Raw genomic sequence first — 24,102 nt, 5'->3', positions numbered from 1 at the left:
CACCATTGAATTTTCATGTGCTTAATTTGTGTTTGTAATTCATCTCGTGCTCGGCGGTGAAGGAAAACGTCGTAAAAACCTGTACGTGTCTAATTTCAACGAAATTCTGCCACATGTGTATTCCACCAACCCGCATTGGAGCAGCGTGTAGAATATGCTCCAAACCTTCTCCTCAAAGGGAGAAGAGGCCTTAGCCCAACAGTGGGAAATTTACAGGCTGCTAATCTTCCATCAATAAAAAGAGTGATTCAAGAGGAAAGTTTATATGTATAATACAAACATATCATAATCCCAAAAGGAGTCGGTGAAGATGATACCGGAACTTTGGAACTAAAATTAAAGCGCTTATAAGTATTTAAGTGGAATAGTGTTGTATTATAAATAAAGATATATTAACCAAGAACTAGGCCGAGGAAGGAGGAGGGGGGTGGGTTGTCCCTTGGTTACATTCCCAACTTTCGAAATTGTTCCGTCCCTGAGACATTGACAAAATTAAACATTGTAATTCCAATCTTTCCAGGCTTTCGGTCTTTTCTATAAAAAAATATTTCATTTAAATCATGATTGTCGCAGATAAGCACTCTCACCATAAAAACTTTTCAGCTACGCAATACATTTAGGACAGCAGTTCAAACAATATTAGTTATAAAAATATCATATTTATTTCCGTATTTAAGGATAATTTAATTTGCATTAAAAGCTTGTATTATACATCACAAATTCAGTATTGTACAGCTAAACAGTAGGCATTGTACGATATATAGAAACACATCGCCTCAATGTTGACCGGCAAACGTTTTAACATCTAAAAAACACTATGAACATCGTTCTGGTACGTCAGTGCCTTCCGTATCTTTCATTAATACGTCCGATAATATTAAACGCATGAATAAATCGTCTTGTCTCTCTTTAACTTTCCGGTAATCCGTCTGTGAGAAAGAGACGAAGCGAATGTGAAACTGATTTCTATGTTCGTTTCATCTCTTTCACACAAACCATAAAATGTACCGTTAAACAAGGACAGGACTACATCTGAATTCAGATGTCAACATCGATCGAACTAAACAGCTCCTACCCACAGGTTTCCTATCAGACCTTCAAGATAATTTGTTAAGTAGAGATAATTTATTTTGAATCGAGAACCAGAGATTGCTAACATCCCTTCAACATCTAGAAAACACCAGATTATTGTTTTTTTTTTCAGAATGATTTCGTCTGTTCGTGAATGAAATATCGGTTACATGATATTTTTTTTAAATATAAATATTCATATCTAATATTACAATCATTTTTTATCAGATTTTTAGGCAAGCTAAAGTTTTCAGAACAACCTCATAGAATTTTCTAATTCTTTTCGAATCACAGTCAGCGATCTCACAAGCCCTTGGAATACTTATGACTTTGAAAAATTGTACATAATAAATCTAGCCTATATAGACCAAGTATTTATGTTTATTTTAAGCAAAATCTTCCAATAATGAGGTAACATTTAACGTTATTATAACAATAGCTTATAGATTTAATATGATCAGATTCAAACCTGATACCATAATGAGGCTAGGTTCACTTTAACTGCTGGTCTATTGAGGCTATATGAATTAATTCAGCCTAGATTCCTAGCCTAGGCTTATTCTACAGGGACAATGTTCTTTACTAATCTATACTAATATTATAAATACATAAATCTCAGTGTCGGTCTGTCCGTTGCTCTTTCACGACCAAATTACTGAACCGAATTTGATAAAATTTGGTATGAATCAAGCTTGAACTCCAAGGAAAGATATAGGCTACTTTTTTATACATAGCACCTGAAACGAAGCCGTTGGCGACAACTAGTATACTACACTAATGATTATGTAAGTATTAGTCTTTATATACAGGATATAATTGGATCGCACTACGTATTATAAAGCACTTCAGGGCAGTGATATATGCGTTTATAAAAGTGTGTGTAAGTTTATCTTCTATTCGTTAAATAACATCAACTCCATTGTGATGAAACCCTAATGAATTATGTGACGGTTCTTAGTCCAAAATTAAAAGATTTTGTGGTGATTATTTATTAAAAAATATTGGTTAGATTAGCTTAAGAGTTTATTTTTTTAAACTTAACGTAAAGCAGCTAACCTTTTTTTTACTGCGGTGGCAGTAACAGGTAAGTACCCTTTTTTTTAAGTTTCTTTTTCATTGTATTTGTTGTTTAGACATTTATTCTCATTCAAAGCCGGGATAGCTCTTTGTATACTATGTGCACAAGAAATCATAAATAACAGTGAAATTATCTAGCAACCCCATATTTTATACTATTTGTCCTTCTGTACATAAAAGTTGGGTTGCAGCTGCACACCAGAACTGCCCGTCAGCCTCATCCATTGCACATAGATTTATAAATCAAGTCTCCATTGACGGCACTTCACTTCACTTTAAACAATTCACTGAACACTTTCACTCGTGTGCCCTAGGCCTTGAGGGCGGCGTCCAGCTCGGCCAGCTGCAGGGTGGCGCGGCGCAGCATCTCCGCCTGCTGGGAACTGCTCTCGTTGAGGGTCGACATGCTCTGCTTCAGCGTCGAGAGGCGAGTGGACACGCGCTGCTTCTCCGCCAACAGCAGCTGGTGCGCTTTAGCACCTGGGGAGCAATAAAAATAATATTTATCCAACTTTTATTATATTTTTTTTTATTTTATTGCCGGTGCCCTTGATGAAATTATTTTTTTGGGCGACCTGATGGTATGTGGTCACCACAGGCCTGAGATGTAAGAAATATTAATCATTCCCTAAATACACCCCTTACTATGGCAACTAAAAAATTAAGGCCTGACTTTTACACTGACTCACTCGCCCTTCTAACCGGAACTACACTACACTAAAAATACTTTCTAGTGTTATTTGAGAATAGAATCGGTCACATGTGGGTGGTACCAATTCAGAAGGCATAACATTACCCAAAGCGCTGCTTTAAAAGTGCAAAATAAAAATAAATACTGTAAAAATCTAAATCCAAATATTCTTTATTTCGAGTAAGCTCATAAAAAGCACTTTTGAATCGTCATGTTACACTGTTGAATTGACTGTAAAGCTCCGGTTCGGAAAGTTGATTCTACCGAGTAGAACCGGCAAGAAACTCATTTAGATAATGTAATGCCTACTTTATATAAAATTAGCTATTCCATAAATGTAGAGCCGAGATGTCCCAGTGGTCAGAACGCGTGCATCTTAACCGATGATTTCGGGTTCAAACCCAGGCAGGCTACACTGCTCAATTTGTATTTATAACTCATCTCGTGCTCGGCGATGAAGGAAAACATCGTGAGGAAACCTGCATGTGTCAAATTTCAACGAAATTCTGCCACATGTGTATTCCACAAACCCGCATTGGAGCAGCGTGGTGGAATATGCTCCAAGCCTTCTCCTCAAAGGGAGAGGAGGCCTTAGCCCAGCAGTGGGAAATTTACAGGCTGTTTATGTTATGTTTTTTTATTATAAATGTACAATGACAAGTATGCTTTTGTCATCGAATGCCTGTTGCATTTGATGGCAAAAAAGCCAAGCGGTCGACGACGGTGATGACGTCACGCAGGTCTCACCCAGCAGGGGGATGTAGTCTCCGGCGCGTTCGGCGCGCACGTCGAGGGTGAACCACTCATTCAAGTCGTCCGAGTCCGATGACGGCAGCTCCTGCACACACAAACATACCGTATTATGAAAATGTGCCAAGTCGGTTAATGTCCCTCGCCCCTCGCCCCTCGCCCTTCGCCCTTCGCCCCTCGCCCTTCGCCCCTCGGCCCTCGCCCCTCGCCGGGCGGCAGCGCGCGAGCGGTCGACGTGAGCGTGACACTTCTCATGAAACGGACACATCGGGTTTTATTGGGTGTAACAGCGGATTAGACGCCGCCGAGTTTTTCATACAAACTATCCCCCCCCCCTCTCACTTGATATGGGAAAAATGCTCAGGAGCAGGGAACTCAATAATTATTCTTTCCCACATTTTACATTATATTCAGGGCCGGATTTAGGGGAGGGTGATCTGGGCAACTGCCCTGGGGCCATAAGGGAGGGAGGGTCCCCACAAATTATATCTGGAATTTTAAAGTCAAATTACAATACTGTCTTCAAAGACACTGATACAAAAAGTAAATTAATTATTAACAAACTTTACTGATACAAATGAAATTGTTCAAATTGATTAGTAAAATAATAATAAGGGGCCTCCACTCCCCTGAGCCATAGGGCCTCCAGACCTTCAAATCCGGACCGGCTGAACATATAAATGAACAAGGAATGATTCTAAGGAATGATACGATGAGGAAGGAATCTCACGTCGTAGAGGCTGTCGTCGTCGGAGTGCGAGTCGGGGTCGCTGGGCGCGTCCTCGTCCATGCGCTCGGGCCGCATGAGGCGCTGGCCGCCCTCCCCCTCGTCCTCGCCCTCCATTGACGACCCCAAATCCTGGAACACGTATAAAATAACTCGTGACAGACCCCGGCTCCGTACGTGTTATTTATTAATAAAGAAAATGATATTTTATAAAGATAATTCATACCCTGGAATGGTTAATCTATACTAATATCACAAATGTGAAAGTAGCTCTGTCTGTCTGTCTGTCGCTCTTTCACTACCAAACCAACGAACCGAATTTGATGAAATTTGGTATGAAGCAAACTTGTAATCAAATAAAGGATATAGGCCACTTTATTGCTTAGCACGTGACAACCAACCGCTAAACCGCGAGCGAAGCCGCGGGCGACAACTACTATTTCAAAAAGCACCAATTTCAGTGATAGATGGTGACCTTGAGGTGGTCTAACCATGGTGACTATAATGTTCACATGTAAAGTGGATATACCAATTAGATTAAATAGATATAATATTTAAATATCAGCTCGCTGTGAACAAACTTCGTCGTTGGCGGAATACACATGTGGCAGAATTTCGTTGAAATTAGACACATGCAGGTTTCCTCACGATGTTTTCCTTCACCGCCGAGCACGAGATGAATTATAAACACAAATTCAGCACATGAAAATTCAGTGAAGCCTGCCTGAGTTTGAACCCGCAATCACCGGTTAAGATGCACGCGTACTAACCACTGGGCTATCTCGGCTCGGCATTCGGCTTCGGCATTATAAAATATAAATCTAATACTGATTAATACACTACAGTGACAAATTAACCCACAGACACAAAATAAAAAAAAAATAAAAAAAAAAAAAACAAAAAAAAAACCAATTGGTTATAAATTTTATTAACTGGCAAAGTTTATCGAAATAATTTTAACAAACCTCGTCCAGATCGAACTGGTCATCTTCCAAGAACTCCTCCTCGTCGATGATCTCGTCCGGCTCCGGCCTCTGGACCTTGGACTGCGACTTCGGACCTGACGTGGACTTCGATATCGGCGTTGATGTAACTTTTGATTTATCGGACGCTGTAATTTATTAAATCATTTTATTGTTTGACTAGCTACTCAACCCGGCTTCACATGGATATCCTACTATATACTCTATTCCAACCATTACTTGAAAAAAAGCCAAATAAACAACATTTGACAGCAAATTGACGCGATACCATTGGTCGAGAGCTTGATTAATCCATGATATTCACTATGGTTTTGCGAAAACATGGCGTTTTGAACGTCGACGAAACTGTTATTAGAATTTTGGAAGTAAAATTAAAGTGGATTTAAGTTTAGTGTAATAGTGTTGTATTATAAATAAAGATATATTAATCATAAACTCTTAGTAGTGCACAATACAGCTAAGTTATTAGCAAATCGCATAAAATACGTAAATCTAAGGATTGCTTATATTTCCTCCCGTTTCCATTGGAATAGTCCGGTAATTTGATTAATGAACAAAAATAAATATAAAAAATAAAATATAAAGAAATAAAATAAAAAAATATAAAAAGTTTGGTACTCCACGGCGGGGAATCGAACCCCGGTCTCCCGCGTGACAGGCGGGGATACTTACCACTATACTACCGAGGATTGTGTCTACAGTCTTCAAATATAAGATCTCTATACAAAACAATACAGAAACCGGTTCGAAGACTTGTTTAAGAATGTGAGTCACAATTTCGACACTCTCATCACAATCCTCGGTAGTATAGTGGTAAGTATCCCCGCCTGTCACGCGGGAGACCGGGGTTCGATTCCCCGCCGTGGAGTACCAAACTTTTTACATTATTTTTTTTATTTATATATTTTTTCCTTTTTTTTATTTTATTTTTTTATTCATTTATAAATTAAAAAAAAAAATCTTAAAATATATAAAATTTAACTATTTACCTTTACATTACAATCTTTATTTTAAGTATGTAGGTATATCAACTAACTAAATACTACTAGTATTTGTATTGAAAATACTATATTTTCATTTGACTAGCTATATTATATAGCTATATATTGCATATATATATATGTTCATTTTTATTTCTGTAAATTTGTATCAAAACCTGTTTTTTAAATATATTATTTATGACCGAAGGAAAAGAGTATTTATCAACGTGAAGCAGACTTTACTACAGGCCGAGTATACCCGAGCCTAGAGCTGCGAAACTTAGAGAGTTTATTTTAGTAACCGCGCGCACGCTGTACCCATACTCGACGTTTATAAAAGACAAAATAGTGCCCATATCACCTCAAAAAACATTAAAATTTTAGAAACCTTGCCATAATGGCAATGATTGGCTAGGATTTTCACCGTAGTATGCATAAGCGTTCCTGTGACTTCCCTCGAAGAGACAAGAGTGGGTACCGCTAGTTTTATAGTGGGTAACCCCACACAAACCCCCATATTACATGGGAAAAATGCATAAAGGCGTTTTTTCATGGCAATATTTCCATTGCTTGAGGCAGCCAAGATATCAACGAGCACACTCACACTTAATATACTCCTAGCGTCACAAGTTGTCACCACCGCCCATAGACAATGGCGTTGTAAGAACTATTAACCATTCCTTACGCCACCAACCTTGGGAACTAAGATGTTAAGTCCCTTGTGCCTGTAGTTACACTGGCTCACTCACACTCAAACCGGAACACAACAATTAATTAACAATATCAAGTAATTGTTTTTAATTATCAATCTCACCACTAGATCGTTGCAAGCTGACCATTTTGTTGGTGACCGTCTTCACGGCGTGTATGTCGGGTCTGGCCGTACTCTTAGCCGCCACGTTCCCTCGCTTCGTCACTCCGAACATCCGCTTCACAGTTAGACCCTCGTCGGACGACTGAAAATAAAATACAAATTATATATATTAAACCCAACTATTTTCCACCCTCAAGTTATATCTTTGAAAGATAGATAGATATAACATCTTTAAAATAGCCATCTTCGACACAGATCCTTTAACATTGAATCAGTAACTCTTTTGTGGGTCAATGTATATGGCAATACAACCCAGAAAGCGTTCAAAATGCCTGTTTGTTTATTTTTTTTTTATTGTATCGGTAGTCTGACGAGAAACAGGGCCACCTGATGGTAAGTGGTCACCACCGCCCATAGATAATGGCGCTGTAAGAAATATTTACCATTCCTTCCATCACCAATGCGCCACCAACCTTGGGAACTAAGATGTTACGTATCTTGTGCGTGTAGTTACTACTCACTCACCCTTCAAACCGGAACACAGCAATAATGAGTACTGCAGTTTGGCGGTAGAATATCTGATGAGTGGGTGGTATCTACTCAGACGGGCTTGCAAAGCAAAGCCCTACCACCAAGTAAATGTATACCACCGAGTATTTGAACAAATATTAAAATACAGTAAAAGTATGCTTGTGTGCAAAAGGTTACTATACAATTAGTGAGGTCATGGTCGATAGCACATCTTGGGCATGAAACAATCACCACCTGGTTATTTCTGTGATATTAAATAAAACAACAAAAAAAAACCTGCTAAGTACCTTGGCTGGTTCATCTCAGGTCAGGGTATATTCTTCTCCGAACCGGTGGTAGTGTTTAATTTGACATTCAATAAGTAAGTGTAATGCTTCTATATTTAATAAAGGAATTTGATATTATGTATCATTGATGTTTAGTACTGTAATTTAAAAATCGGAGCACTTTTTATAAAAATAACAAACCCAACCACGCTGTTCCAATGCGTGTTGGTGGATACAGATGTGGCAGAATTTCGTTGAAATTAGACACATGCAGGTTTCCTCGCGATGTTTTCCTTCACCTTACAAACACAAATATAGCACATGAAAATTTAGTCGTGCTTGTCTGGGCTTGAACCCGCAATCATCGGTTAAGATGCACGCGTCCTAACCACTGGGGCACGTCACGCTCTTCGAAGTTGACGGTTAAGTTATAAAAGAGCAATACTTAAAACATATCTGTAGCCTGCCTACCATATCACTATCCCCGTCTCTGTCACTCATTTCCTCCGGTACAGCCTTTGTCGGATACTTTTTCATAATCGCATTCTTCGCTACTTTTAATCTTGCTACTTTAGCACCCTGTAAATAAAAACAGCCACTTAAATAAAATAATTAAAATTTAATAAAATAAAAACATTGCTTTCTTTAAGTAGAGAGATAAGGCCACTGGTTGGTGAGCACCCCCCCCCCACACATAAACGACGTCATGTCTCATGTGCCTGTATTTACACTGGCTCACTCCACATTCAAACCGGAACACAACTGTATAAGTTTAGATACTTGGGGGTAGATTATGGGATTAGTTACTATTGCTTAAACAGACCGGTTTGACCAGAGTTCTATGTTCTAAAATAGTAACTGAGAATTTTTAGGTTAAGTCTAGTTTTTGTTAGGTTTCTTGATCTTGGTGTTTCCCATCACCATCAAGTATGAAATTAATTATGCCTAATTCAGTACACGAACACTTGATCGTTGCTTGTGTTAAATAAAATATAAATTTGTAACAGTTCATAGGTGTTTTTTGCAGACTGCCTTTATGAGCATGTGAGGTTTTTTTTCTGCTGCAAGTGGCGTTATTCGTTTATGTTAAATGTGGTATCATCACTTGGTGGTATAATAATATAAATATTGGACAACATCACATAAATTACTCCGATCCTAATGTAAGTAGCAAATGCACCCGTGTTATGGAAAAGCAGAAGTACATTCTACATCGACTCGGCCGGGAATCGAACCCAGGACCTCGGAGTGGCGTACCCATGAAAACCGGTGTACACACTACTCGACTACGGAGGTCGTCAAAATCAGTATGATATGAGCCAGTGCAACTACAGGCACAAGGGACGTAACATCTCAGTTCCCGAGGTTGGTGGCGCATTGGTGATGCAAGGAATGGTTAATATTTCTTACAGCGCCATTGTCTATGGGCGGTGGTGACCACCTGTCTAATCATTAAAAAAAAGTTATCTCCCTTGTTTTCCAATATAAATCGCCTACATTTCAATCAAACGAGTGTTTTTATTGTAACATTGCCTCTAATAGCTCGTCTAGTTTTTAAATGTAGAAAATATGATATATTCCTCACTTCAAATATATATTCATCATCATCATCGCTCGACTGCGACTCCTGGGTTTGCTTATGATCGACCTTTTTCATTTCCTTCTTACTGTCATCTTCACCGAGCATCCGCTGAAATTATACAATTGAGTTTTAAATTACATTATGAGCAGCCCGTAAATGTCCCACTGCTGGGATAAAGGCCTCCTCTCCTTTGAGGAGAATGTTTGGAGCATATTCCACCACGCTGCTCCAATGCGGGTTGGCGGAATACACTTGTGGCAGAATTTCGTTGAAATTAGACACATGCAGGTTTCCTCGCTGTTTTCCTTAACCGAGCACGAGATGAATTATAAACACAAATTAAGCACATGAAATTTCAGTGGTGCCTGCCTGGGTTTGAACCCGAAATCATCGGTTAAGATGCACGCGTTCTAACCACTGGGCCACCTCGGCTCTTTATTGCATTAACATAATTGAATTCATATATAGTCCATTCCAAAGGCAGGAGAAGTAAAGATAATGAAACTATACTCTATTCCAACCATAACAGGAAAAAGCCAAATAAACAACATTTGACAGCAAATTGACGCGATATCATTGGTCGAGAGCTTGATTAATCTGTGATATTCACTACGGATTTTCGAAAAGATGGCGTTTTGAACGTCGTCGAAACTGTTATCGGAATAGGACCTTGGAGGCCACAAATAAGGCTGTTTTTTTTTACCGGCATGACGCTCAACTCAACTCAACAAATATGACATTCATATTGATCTTAATGTATTTTTTATTAAATAATACAATATGGTCAAAGTCAAGTCAAAGTCGAAAATATTTATTCAATATAGAAGTGCTAGGCTTGCTTATTGATAGACAAAAATGTACCACCGGATATTAACGCCTCGGACCTGAGAAGAACCGGCGGAAGAACTCAGCGGGATTTTTTGTGTCGTTATTTGAAACAGCCTGGAGGCGATCGTCTCATTCCCGAGGTGCAACCACCAAAGAAGTCATTAGCGTTGTAATATCCTTTAGACACGAACGCTCTTTATCGAGTCTTTCGAAAGTTTAATCGGATCCAATTGTAGAAACGACGAACGACATTTCAAACTCACAAGTAACTCGTCAGTGTCGTGACCGTCATCGTCGGAATACTTCGTCGACTCGTCGAGTTCACTCTCCGCCTTCTTCGATTCAACAGCTTTCACGTCCGTCTTCCTTATGAGGAATGCCCCTAACTCACCAGGAAACTCCGTCTGAGGAAATTACGTAAAAAAATATTATATTTAACAAGCTTCCAATACCCCCTTTTACCCCCTCGGGGATGGAGTTTCGTAGAAGCCCTTCTTAGCGGATGTCTAAACCATTTAAGGAACCAGTCGAATTTCAAGTTATAGTTTCCGAGATTTCATGATTAATCAGTAAGTGGTATTTTGCTTTTATTTACATAGATTAGTGGTAGGGCTTTGTGTCTGTCGTGTAGGTACCATCCACTCATCAGATAATCTACCACCTGACAACAATATTGAAGGGTAAGCCAGTGTAACCACATACACAAGTGGTATAACACCTTAGCTCCCGAAGTTTTCCCGAGAATTTCATTGAATTCAGACACATGTAGGACTCCTGACGATGTTTGCCTTCACCGAGCACGAGATGAATTATAAACACAAATTAAGCACATAAAATTCAGTGGTGCTTGCCTGGGATTGAACCCGCATCGGTTAAGATTTACGCGTTCTAACCACTGGGCCATCTCGGCTAATACCTGATTCGAGTTCTCCATGCTATCAAGGTCCTGTTCCACGTTTTCCGACTTCGCGTCCGTCTCTAATACCTTCTCATTCGTGTAGCTCGCATCAGCTGTGTCTGGTATGCTGGCTAAGGTGTCTTCTTGGCTTGTGTTAGGATTCGACTCTTGTTCATTCTGAAATTATTTTGATAAATATCAAAATATACTTTATTCAAGTTGGCTTTTACAATCAAGTCATTTAACAAACTATATTAAGTGAAGCTACCACCTGTTCGGAATGCAGATTCTATCGAGAAGAACCGGCAAGAAACTCAGTGGATACTCTTTTCAATAACTTAACATAGTGTCTATTTCGACCACAAGAGGAGAAAGGCCATATAAACAACATTTGACAGCAAATTGACGCGATATCATTGGTCGAGAGTTGACGTCTACGATATTTACTTGGATTTGCGAAGATATGTTTTGAACATCGACGAAGCTATTATCGGAACTTTGGAAGTAAAACTAAAGCGGATATAAGTAGTTAAGTGTAATAGTGTTGCATTATAAGTAAGAGTTGACATCAATGATATTTAAAATTAGTTATTTTTATTACTACAAGTATTTAAAACAGGATATCTACCATGTTTTTTTAATTTTTATTTGTAGGAGCTCGATATTTCGACATTACCTACGAATGTCTTGTTCACGAGACCGAAGTTTGCGGGTAGATGTTGACGGCGTTTGAAGGCACTTCTAATTTAATTCGTAGATAATGTCGAAAAAAAAACAAGATAAATATCCCGTTTCAAATACTTGTAGTAATCTATGATATTCACTATGGATTTGCGTAGAAGTACGTTTGGCGACATCGTAGAAGCTGTTATCGGAACTTTGGAAGTAAAACTACAGTGGATATAAGTAGTTTAATAGTGTTGTGTTATAAATAAAGATATATTTATCGATAACGTAAATCAAATCTATCTTAATTTCCTCTTCAATTGGAAGACTATAGGAATGTTAATTCAATTCAGGAATTCTTTTATATCAAGTCAATCTTGAAATCGGAACACGTCATCTTGGAACCTTTCATCCAGAACCGTTTGTTTCCAGAGATCGTAATATAGTAAATCTATAGACTGATCTTCCTTCCTCGGTGTTCCTTTGGTGTAACAATATGTCCCTATTTAAAAAGACTTAAAGAGAATTTTCTGCAAGGCAGAGCAGCTGGTACTCATTGGCGACGATGACCACTTAAACTTGACGAGCGTACTAAGAACCCTTAAGTGGGATCCCATCAAGCTTAAGCCTCAGTATTCGCTCCTTGATCCTGTGACTGCAGATGTCATTGAGACCACAATATCAACTCAGATCAAAAGAAAAATGACTGGTGTCTCTCTACATACTTACAATCTTTCTCCGCATGCTTACAAACCCTGACCACTTGTGGTAATTTATTTGGTTTCATCATCATTCCTCATCATTAACAGCCTGTAAATTTCCCACTGCTGGGCTAAAGGCCTCCTCTCCCTTTGAGAAGAAGGCTTGGAGCATATTCCACCACGCTGCTCCAGTGCGGGTTGGTTGAATACACATGTGGCAGAATTTCGTTGAAATTAGACACATGTAGGTTTCCTCACGATGTTTTCCTTCACCGCCGAGCACGAGATGAATTATAAACACAAATTAAGCACATGAAAATTCGGTGGTGCCTGCCTGGGTTTGAACCCGAAATCGTCGGTTAAGATGTATGCGTTCTAACCACTGGGTCATCTCAGCTTGGTTTATTTAATAACGTTTTAGAGTATAATAACGGGTTTACTTACAGCAGGATTATAGTCGTCATCTGTGAGAATACCTTCACTAAGCCATTCCTCTTGACCCTCGTCTAGTTCATCTTGATGTTCCTTTGGTGTCATCTAAAGAATTGAAATATAAATTTATAGTGAAAGTAGTATAAAATAGCCGAGCTAAGGCCAAAGTGGGCCAGTCGTCTATACCAGGACATACTATAGTGTACACGTGTGTTCATCAACACAGGTGCACCCTTTGTTACATCCCTCTTATAATTAATCCAAGATGACTGGGAAGAGTTTATATGCAGGACCAATGGCTTGACATGCATTCAATGGCACAGGAGTACAACTTCTATTTTTCAAATTCCGGGCTGTTACTGAGAATTTTTAAACAGTAAGCCCCAATAACCTTTCATTGGCCCGACCTTGGGTTTGAATGCAGGATCCCAGGAGCTTTATATCTAGCCACGGCACGAATGAGGCAGTCAGATAACTTATATAATTGTATAGAAACTAAATACAGTGGAGGCCTGCTAGTCCATGAGACTGGACCTACTCCAAATCACTAAGGGATTCCAGATTCTAAACTACAAAAGCAAGACTTGGTGTTATATTGAGAACATTTTAGGAGATTTGGTACATTTCAAAAACTGGAAAAACATTTTTAATCTTGAATATAACTTTAATAATATTCGGCATTGTCTCTCTCTATCTGGAATCATTTACTTTTATCCGACATAATATATTTAAAAAACACCTGTGTGAATATTAGGGCCAGTTCAGCTCAAACCAAGCAAATAGTGTTAAAAATCAGAACTTTACTAAGCTTATTATTTTTTTAACAATGTCCGGTTTATCTGAGTGCCTGGATAATTTATTTTATTTAATAAGTATAAGTGAACTCTCCTTTGCCTAATACCATATTTACAGTATTAAGAATATTATAATTTCAAATTATCAATGTTTAGAGCAATTAAAATACATAAAAAAAAAAAATCAAAACAATCACAGGACACTTAGGAAATGTCCATTTTAAATTAATTACTCAACATTTTTATATACTGCATATTATTGTCTCGTATAAATCATGTGAAATTTCAGTTAGATCAGGAAATAAATAAAATTTAGTTACAAATTATGTAACCCATAACTAATAAAGATGTGTAATAAAGAGTATTATTTAATAAAATTCTATTATATAAACACGAATGGAAATAAAATAGACTAAATATTTCTTCCGAATATTTCTTTTGAGGTACAGTCCCCAGGAAATTTACAAAAAACATGAATGAAGGGATCAAATCAAAGGATAAAAATTATGTTATTATACTTTTATAATAGTAAAAGTTTCAATAAAAACTGGCAAATGCTTATAGTTATAAGTCCTAGACCAGATACTCACGATCACCAGTGTAATATATTATTTTATTATTTATATTATAATATATTGTGGTGTATTATTATGTTAAAATTAATTGGTTTTATTTTTATACGCAAAATTAAAAACATTTTAACTAATAATGAAATTTTAATATCACTGTTAATTTTTATAGTTATAATTAGAACAAATTTTAATGATAATAAAGTAATTTATCAGTAATACTAACCTCTATTTTTGACATTTTCGCCGCTGGTTCTTCGTAGTCTGACATGTTTAATCTTTATTATTGAACACTTGATCTCTTACTTTAGTCTTAAATATAGTTTATAATGTAAAGTATAATATAAGTACAGTGTTTATAATTTATTTAAAACTAATCAGTGTGACATGAAAATAACTTGGTAAATATCGACGTTTTGTAATTTGTTTATTGTAATTTTAATGTTACCAGTATCCGTATATATCCAGTATAAAAATAATTTTAAATTTTCCCCATATTTTATTTTCTCTGCTGATTATTATGAATATGATAAAAACAAAAGAAAAATATTGTATACTTGTATAAAATATTTAATGACTTTTTTATGAGCCTTTTATATTTTATTTCAAAATAAATGGATATCGTCGTAAATAAATGGGCATAAATGTATTTACATAATTGATATATCGTAAACCCACATCAATAGAAAAGGAAAGGACCATATCAACTACGTCGGAGCTGACCCTATTCAATACACATCGGGCCATCAGACCGCATTACCCTTTACTTACTAAAATGTTGTTGATTGTTCACGATGTTTTTTACTATATTGAAGAGTTAATTTGATTTTAACAGCTTATTTCCCAAATTTTTGATTTTGCTGAAGGGTCCAGGACCACCTCCACCGGTAGTAGATTTACAGTAGGCTTAAAAAACTGCATTACGTATTTCTAAATGTCTTGTAAAAATAACTCAGCAATACATCTTTCAGACTTCTTGACGAATGATTTTCCTCCTACTTTTTCATTGCAGGTACATTCTTGATAATTATATAAATTATATGTAATATCAAATAAATTTAAAATTATATATATATATACACCCAGGCACTTGAAATTGTGAAAGCAAGGGCAGCCAAAAACAAGTGTTCTTGAACACTTGTTTTAAGTTAATAAAAGATTAGTACGATAAAAAATCACACAGATTTTTATCTCGAAGTAGTATTTTTATTGCTTCACAAACACTTACATTGTGTTTATTTATGTGTTAAGTAAAAAATGTTGCTACTGAAAAGTATTTAATTACCCCCATTTAGCTTATACAGTATACATAATATAATAGTTATATTTATTCGACTTAAAAAAAATACTAGTGGTACTCTGGCGAAACTTCACATTTATTTCCAAACCTATGACAGGTTTTGTTTTGATTTTATTTCATTGTAAACTGCAAATCACTCATCTACATTTGGCGCCATAATGTATACATTAGTTCAGTTAGAATTGGAGTTTATCGATAACAATATATTTTAATTTTATTTAGAATAACTTGAACTTTCACAATTTACAGCTCAAATATTGTTATTTGAATTAAATTAATTTAATAATAATTTGTTTAATAAATAGACAATGCAATGAACTGTGAATTAGTGAATTTTCCTTGTCCAGTAATGACACCATGTTTTTGTGAGAAGACGGACTTCGACTAATAAAGGCTGACTTTGTCCAAAATTTGTCCTTGTCTCTTGTTAATCGACATGGCACTTCCAACTTGACTGGAAATTGGCATCGTTTCAGAAGGCCTAAGGTCACGTTCAAGTTACGAAGCAATTGACAATTGAAAGACAATTGAACCTATTTTAAATTGTAGGTCGCGAGGTCGAATAAACCAATAAGGTAAACACTGCATATTTACAATTTGTTCTTCCAATGAAAACGCTTATATTTCTACTAATAAAAACTAATATAATGATCAAAATTAACATTCAACCAATCAAAAGTTGTACATTAAAGATAATGAATTAGGTATAAATGACGAAGATTCAGTACATATTATCGTATGATTAGCGATATAGCGCGACGACTAAGTGCCATACACGCCTTCCCGTTATCACACTATGTGTATAGGAAATGTAGTATTCTGTTTGACTTACTCGGAGGCCGGAGCGCGTCTCTGGACGTCGTCGGTTGTTATTATGTAAATTTTACAAAACTATAAGTGTAAAATATAATATTAAAAAAAAAAAACGAATTCCAGATTATTACGGTTCTTCTATGTAAAATATTTGCAGGCTCGAGAAATGTAGTCGATAAATCAGTATTATGGACCTATAACTTAATAATAATGTCCGTGTTTATATTGTACGCACGTTACAATTTCTAGGACGATATGAACAACGCGCGACCCTCGCCATAGTACATTTTTACTTATTCCTGGGATCAATATGTTTTTCTCATGATACAGTATTCTAAAATTTATAGCCTCGTTGGTCTAGTGTCTATAAGGAGGGGGTACATGTCAGTCACCTCCTCGTGGTGTACCCTGGGCAACGGGGCCGGCTTGAGCTTCCTCGTCGGCCACAGCTAAGACGGGCGGGAGGGATGCCGCGGGGCTGCTCCTGGTACGTTGCTGATCGGCGTCAGGGCGGACCATGTGAGTGGCCTCGTTGGCTAGGAGGGAGTGGGAGGACTCGCTACTCGAGCCTCCCAGGTGTTTTACACCGGCGGTCAGCGGCGGAGCCTACCATCTTATCCACCGCAGGGCGTCAGCTTCGTTGATGCCCAGCCTCCAGTGGCGGACTCGGGGGAGTTCGCCACATTCCCGCGTGGAGGATGAGGGGGAAGGCGCGCACTAGGCGCGCTTTCCATGTATATTCAGCCGCCTTACGGCGGCTGCCGTTGGTGGGGTCGCGGTTGCATGCCCTTGGCGATCCCGTGGCCTCACCACTCGGCGGCATGGTGGAAACCCGAGGTTGGTTTTAGTGGGTAGGACAGGGCATTAGCACTAGCGTGCCCTGGCACGGGGCATTAGTTCCCGGTTGAGTCCCACATATCCGTCCCGGTCCCCCGACCGGGCGGCATGCGTAAATGCATTTTCTCCTCGTTAAACAAAAAAAAAAGTGTCTATAAGGAGGCAGATCCCGAGGTGATGCGTTAGAACCCCAGGACGGACCGATGTAAAATTATTGGGATTTTGAAACTTCTGACTTTGATTTTGTACACTTGAAATCTTCACGGATGTATTTCTGTTGCCGCTATATCGAAAAAAAACAGAATAAAATAAATAATGAAGGGGGCTCACATACAACAGACATTATATTTTTGCCATTTTTATAGATAATGGTACGGAACCCTTCGTGTGCGAGTCCTACTTGCACTTTTCTGGGTTTTTTAAATTGTCGGTTTAACCCTTGGCGCCAGTTTCTGCAATAGCAAACAGCAAAAAATGATTTTAAATTAACTTCAATCCTAACATAAAAAACTAAAATAAATGTAATATTTTTATTAATAAAAAGTCAATTTAAGCAAAATCAATCGTAATTTATTCATTTACTTACAAAATAATATATAATACAATTAGTTATATTCATCGAGTTATCTCAACCACCCGGCTTTAAGGATCGGACACATCTACGTGGACAAGCTAGTAACTTCGCGAATAATCTGTAACACATTGGTGTAATAAATTAAAATTATAATATAATTGATAATAATGTATTTGGAAACAATAAAAAAATACATAAAAGTTATTAATTCCAAGTCTATGTTATTCTTACAGCTGTTTTACTTGGTATAAGGTGTGTAGCTTAACAGATTAGTAAAGACTCATCGCGCAAGTGTGTCCAACCTCTTAATCGTATCTTATAAATTACTTACAATAATCGTAACCAATATGATGGTAGGCAAACTGTGTAACAGCTAATTTAAATATGTAGGCAACATTTAGAGTAAATAAGAACAATTCGCTACTGCAAGAGCAGAAGGTCGCATATAATCGCATTGACAAGCAAAAAGACAACTTAAAAACTGTTTTTAAAATACATTATCACCAGTGACATGATAACTTGTGTAAACAAATTCAATAAACAGAAAGACTACCATAATAGACAGAGGCTTCTATTTTAATCGTTTTTTTTACATACGACCTTTTACATCTAAAGCATCGTTTTGTACTCTGATTGGCTAGTTTGAAACTCTGACACAGTTACAAGACTACCATCATATTAATCAATTCTATACATTTACACTTGGTACAGCGATATTTTTACATTTCAATGAAACTGCTCTTATGGTTTTAATGGTTTAAATAAATAATTTAAGTATTTTCTATCACATACAACTGACTGTTTTGATAGATACCAACATTAAGTGACGACAATTTTCCTTTAAATCAGGGAAGAAATTTTACAACTGGCAACAATTTCTCTTATGTCTCGAATCCACCATTTTGGAAAAAAGAACCGCCAAAAATTTTACTCACCAATTTTTCTCTTGAATTATCTGTTGAGTAAAAATTACTGTGAATTTTATACAATGTTAAGTAAACCATTTTTAGTCGATTTGCCAAAATGGGAACTTCGAAGAGACAAAAAACACCTGTGAATTTCTTGTCCGTTAAGGCGTTAAATTAATAAATTCCACGACAACTGACCTCTTATCGGAGAGAAATAAATTGTACACAATGTTATGACGAGGCTTTGTTGGAAGAATACCTTCAATATAAATAAACACATGGTATAACTCCAGAAAAAAATTCAGATCTTGTTCTGCAAGCAAAACTATAATGTCAAATGTTCCACAAAACTGCAACACACTTAAACATTTTAATGAGAACGAAGTTTCTTTCGCTTTATACTATGAATTAAATAACATAACAGAGACAATAAAATAAAAAAGGAATGGTCGAGTCTAAAAGCAAGTTTTATAAACGACTCGAATTAAATTTTTTAACAGCCAAAAGAGACTCCCTTTATAGTTATCGAGAAAGTTAATCATTGTAAATTTTATATAGCATTTTCTAAAGTTGTAATGACACCGCCTTATATTACTTGCAGCCCTGGTAGTTGTATAGAGAATGAATGAAAAGAATGACTCGAATGAAAGTTTGAACAATATCGAACTATACTATTCAATCACGTTATCTGAAATATAGTTTAACTATTAAGACTAATTCTCAAATTTAATACTAAATTTACTTTTGTTACATCACAGTAATTATTGCTGTTGTCGTTAAATTATTTTGAATATTTAATTATCAATATGAATGATTCATATCAGTGTTAGTATATTGAGTTCTTTTTTTTTTATTTATAACAGGAAGCTGTACAGGCAAATCGGTCAACTTATGGTAAGTACCTGACTTGTCGCTCCCCCCACAATCGGGCGAAACTATTGTTATGAGAAATTATTACATAAGCTAATTAAACTGGTGGAAAATAGTATCTTTAGAACTTCTTGCCGGTTCTTCTTTGATAGTAAAATATAACTACAGATTTTCATGCCGATCGTCTCGGTAGAATCTACTTTCCGAACGGTGGTAGTTTTATATTTAATCCAATATAACCAGACGATTCATACTTCTATGAGCCTATTTGAATGTAGAATATTTTGTAACCATTTTAAAATTGTAATATATTTTACTGCTGCACTACCATTTTTATTCGGGGGGGGGGGGATCTGGGCGGTGTGCTGTGCCCTTATGGCAAAGACGGTATGATTTAACAACTTATCTCGATTCTTCCGATAAGATTAACTATTCTACAATAGTGTGCTATAAATAGGAACATCATATTATTTCTTGTATGTGTGTATATGCCGCTGAACATACAAGATATTTAAATACAAAACATATACACTACATAATATACAGTTTTTCAAATAAAATAGAAAACGGAAATTAAAAAAATATACAATCATTTTTATTATTTTTTGATGGTGTTTACATTTCGAACATTTTTTGTTTTTTGTAATGGTAACTGATTAAATTAAATAAGAAAAAAAAATTATCCATTAAAACAGTTTCATTTAAACGGGTAACATTCAATATGAACAAACAGACATTTTCATTTAAGGGCCTGACCACACTTGTAGGTCGCAAACATTTTCTGAGGCATTTTTAAAGACCTATCTGAGGGTTTTTTTTTAGATAAATTATAAGTAGTTTTTTAATCAGAAATTTATTATAAATTCTGATCAGACCCTTAGATTTATACATTTAGTCTAGCTTTATTAAAAAAAATCTAAACTTTTTTCTAAATCGCCTATATTATTATATTACACTTTTACAGTCGAGGGGTGGTATGTTCATTTTTTTTTAAATTTTCGTTGTACCCGGATTAAAAAAAAAAAAAAACAAAAATCTTTTACTCTACAATATATAATACTAATTTACAATTCTCGTTACATAATATATATACCCCTCGACCGTATGATATCAGTTCATATGTACAATAACGACGTTATATACTTTTTTTTTATATTTAAGCAAAATCGAAAACCTTTATTATGACAATCGAAATTCTATTTTATGTCATGTACAATAAAAACGATTTTCCATCGACGATATAATTTACACATAATCATGGGCATTCGACTGAGCTGAGCGACATTTGGTTAACAAAACTTTACTAAAAATATTAAGAAAGAAGTCTTTATATAAAAATATATTATTTTAATCTTCAAAATATTACACGGACAGTTGAAAATTTGTATGAAGAACTAGTTCGTTTATTAGCCGCAAGGAGCGCTGCATGTCAACGTACAAATATTGAAACAAAAAATGGCATTAATGGCTGACACATTGTCCAGAAAAGTAAGATCTGTCACTTTATGTTTCCAACTTACAATTCTTTAATTAAATTAATTCGTCAATGAAATTGTTACAATATTGGTTGTTTTTTTTTTTTTTAATTATACAATAACCCAATGTCAGACGGAGTACAGACAAACAAATGATAACTAATAAATTATTTTATAATACAACAGTATTCTACATCATTTTTAATTTTACTCCCAAAGTTCGTAACCTCACAGAGATTGAAAACGGCCATTTTTCACGTATCCGTAATACCACAGACTATAAGATCTCGACTAATTATATCACTACAATTCAAGGTCAGACTTGTCTTTACTCCGTCTGTCATTTAAATCAACACAAATTGTCAGTTTCTTTGAAATACGAGCATCAATCCAAAATTAATGATTTCGAATTAAAAATAACACTGTTTTGCACTCACACAGTCAAACACCCAACGATGATCGAAACAACGAACTAACTGATTTCTAATACATATATACATTTTTTAAGCATAACCTGACAAACGACAAGTTCTAGGCATTATTCATTAAACCCTCAATATAAGCCAATTATTTTTTATCACTTACATCTATAATTATTATTTAAAAAAAATTTATAGTTGTCAGTCATTGATTCATAAAATTCATTATTTACGTAATTCCAAGCCTTCGGTTTATGTTTAAGTGAAAATTCTAAACCACGAACTCAAACATCAACGTCTAGTTTCTGAAACTGTAATCAAATCAGATTCATTCATTTGATCTCGATTCGAAAGGTGATTGGTCAAAAGCAGTAGCAACAGCGCAATATGTGACCAATGGGCGTTCAGTATTTTGACAAATTAACTAATCCAACAAAGACAAAATTTCAATAACAAATTATAATAAATTCCACTCCAAAAATTCAGTCTAAGGCAGAATGCTCATTGATTTGGCGCGCATTTCAAATTTCGAATAGAATTTTGGCGGTAAATTTCTTAGTAAAGTAAAGTTTTAGTTTCTGGTAACTTTACTTCTTGAGTTTAAGTATATTTGATCTTTTTTATCTCGTTAACGACTTTACAATCAACTCACTCAATTAGAGTTACAATTATTATCCAAATGTAATAGTTTTTGTCACTCGTTTAAATTTTTCTTCCAGAGAAAAAAAAAGCATTTATTATGGCCCTCGTACACGTTACAGCTTATGTGTGTAATCCGGTTTGCGCAATTAAGCGTAGAAACAAAGAATACCGTCTCTTAAGTACCAATAAGATCGTACAGTACTAATATTTTTCAACGCTAGAATTACACCATAACGTACGAATTCGTAAAAATAGACTCTCCATTCGCATGCGCTTAACCGAGCAAACTGGTTTACACGAGCAGACGTATTTAACGCTATCAAAATCGACAACTTTAAAAGATGTCTACTATATAATTTAATCGAAATATATAATTTTGTCATGTATTTTAATTTATACAACTAAAAACCTTCAGTAGACTAACACTCGTTCACACAGGGCCGGATCTACCATATGGCTTTTTGGGCTTCAGCCCAGGGCCCCATGGGCCCCAGCTAAGTCAAAAATAGACGATAATGCGAAAGAATCCATAACTTTATTAAATTAAACAGATCGTAAGGTTTGCAGCGCCGCGAGTCCTGCAATTAATCAAACCCATTCAATTGATTTAATTCAAGTCTACGTTCAGATATGTCATAGGTGTTCCGCTAAGTAGTGTTAGCGCAGGGCCCCCTAAACTTACGGTCCGGCCCTGCGTTCACACTTCAATAAGATTAAATAGGGAAAACGACCATTCTCGATACCAACACATTCACCGTCATTTGTTTCATTTAAATAATTAATTTGTGCTCTTGACTTCGTTAACGATAACAAAGTTTTGACTATTCCTTGTGAATAATATTGGACGTAATAATATGTATGATGTATATATAATCTGTTTCATATGCTATAAGGAACCTTTTGGAATTGAGCGCCATGACGTCAACATACGACAAGTACCGTTAGCAACGCCATTGATATATACAATAATAATTTGTGTGGTACTAAAAGGGCCAATATGAATAACCATTATGAATGTTTCCTTACAAAAATAAAAATCATTTTAATCGTATATGAGGGCCAATTTAACTTATTTGTATCGTTTTCGATACGATCTCAATTATATTCAGATCATACTTCAACCGAACCGCAACTGGATCGTAGCTTAGCCTATTCCAATAGAAGCAGGAAAAAAGATAAACAGACCTTAGATTTACGTATTTCATGCGATTTTATTATATAGTACCCGTCACGAGAAGCTATAAATTATGTAAACAAACATCTTTTACTAAGTAAACATTTTATACTGCGAGATAATAATAAATTGACCATATTCAATCGACATGAAATATAGACGGGTTATATGAAAGTAACAACCTATTTAATTTAGTCGGATCATATTTTAACGACGCAAAGCGCTATCGTTTGTGTTTTTTGGTACCGGAACGCGTCCGTCGCAGGGATTGTAAACTATCGGGACGCCATTTTGAAATAAACGCGTCATTCCAGTTTCGAATTCGTACGAGTTTGTTTCATTGCTTTGCATACATCGCGGATCGTTTGTTAATTTTACTTATGAATCTGACGAATAATTATTCTTAAATAATATATGTTAATTAATATTTGTTACTTAATAATTTATTAAATCTTAAACAAATTCATTTTTTTTGTTGGTCCAAATGTGAACTCCTGAACACTTGTTTACAAAATTTCATTCATGACGGTTACTATAGTTCATTGTGCGCTACTCAGGGTTTATAATCAATATGTGATTATTTATAATACAACACCATTCCACTAAATTACTTATGTCCACTTGAATTTTACTTCCAAATATCCGATAACAATTTCGTCGACGTTCAAAACGCCATTTTTTCGCGAATCCATAGTTTATTTTGCTAATTGTTTAAATGTTAAGTGATTAA

At 35.9% G+C, this 24,102-nt stretch overlaps 1 protein-coding gene and 2 non-coding genes across 4 annotated transcripts; 1 reads left to right on the top strand and 2 right to left on the bottom strand.

Annotated features, from left to right (window-relative positions):
* Positions 1-530: 530 nt before the first annotated feature.
* Positions 531-14,762, bottom strand: LOC125074619. 2 transcript variants are annotated; one of them, XM_047685985.1, is made up of 11 exons: positions 14,587-14,762; positions 13,010-13,102; positions 11,217-11,375; positions 10,564-10,704; positions 9,476-9,580; positions 8,362-8,469; positions 7,094-7,235; positions 5,282-5,427; positions 4,320-4,448; positions 3,587-3,677; positions 531-2,628 (listed from the first exon to the last, which is right to left on the bottom strand). In XM_047685985.1, exons 1-11 carry the CDS (start codon positions 14,629-14,631, stop codon positions 2,459-2,461), a joined length of 1,329 nt encoding a protein of 442 aa, XP_047541941.1. In that variant the 5' UTR covers positions 14,632-14,762; the 3' UTR covers positions 531-2,458. The 2 variants fall into 2 exon arrangements, with proteins under 2 accessions (XP_047541941.1, XP_047541942.1); XM_047685986.1 differs by having other exon boundaries at positions 11,286-11,375.
* On the bottom strand, positions 5,917-5,988 carry Trnad-guc. Its single transcript has one exon. It is a non-coding gene; the product is annotated as a tRNA-Asp (tRNA).
* On the top strand, positions 6,096-6,167 carry Trnad-guc. The gene has a single exon. It is a non-coding gene; the product is annotated as a tRNA-Asp (tRNA).
* Positions 14,763-24,102: the final 9,340 nt, after the last annotated feature.

The sequence above is a fragment of the Vanessa atalanta genome, chromosome 28 (genome assembly GCF_905147765.1).
Source record: "Vanessa atalanta chromosome 28, ilVanAtal1.2, whole genome shotgun sequence".
NCBI lineage: Eukaryota > Metazoa > Arthropoda > Insecta > Lepidoptera > Nymphalidae > Vanessa > Vanessa atalanta.
Note: the sequence above shows the minus strand (reverse complement) of the source record. Positions and strands in the feature narration are given on the sequence as shown.

What these genes read in the sequence shown, in the direction of transcription:
- LOC125074619 (XM_047685985.1), bottom strand. Translation starts at nt 14,631, where the DNA reads ATGTCAGACTACGAAGAACCAGCGGCGAAAATGTCAAAAATAGAG. An exon ending in ACGACGACAGCCTCTACGAC is followed by an intron (nt 3,678 to 4,319) that starts GTGAGATTCCTT and finishes TTGTGTGTGCAG; the next exon opens with GAGCTGCCGTCATCGGACTC. An exon ending in AGACTACATCCCCCTGCTGG is followed by an intron (nt 2,629 to 3,586) that starts GTGAGACCTGCG and finishes ATTGCTCCCCAG; the next exon opens with GTGCTAAAGCGCACCAGCTG.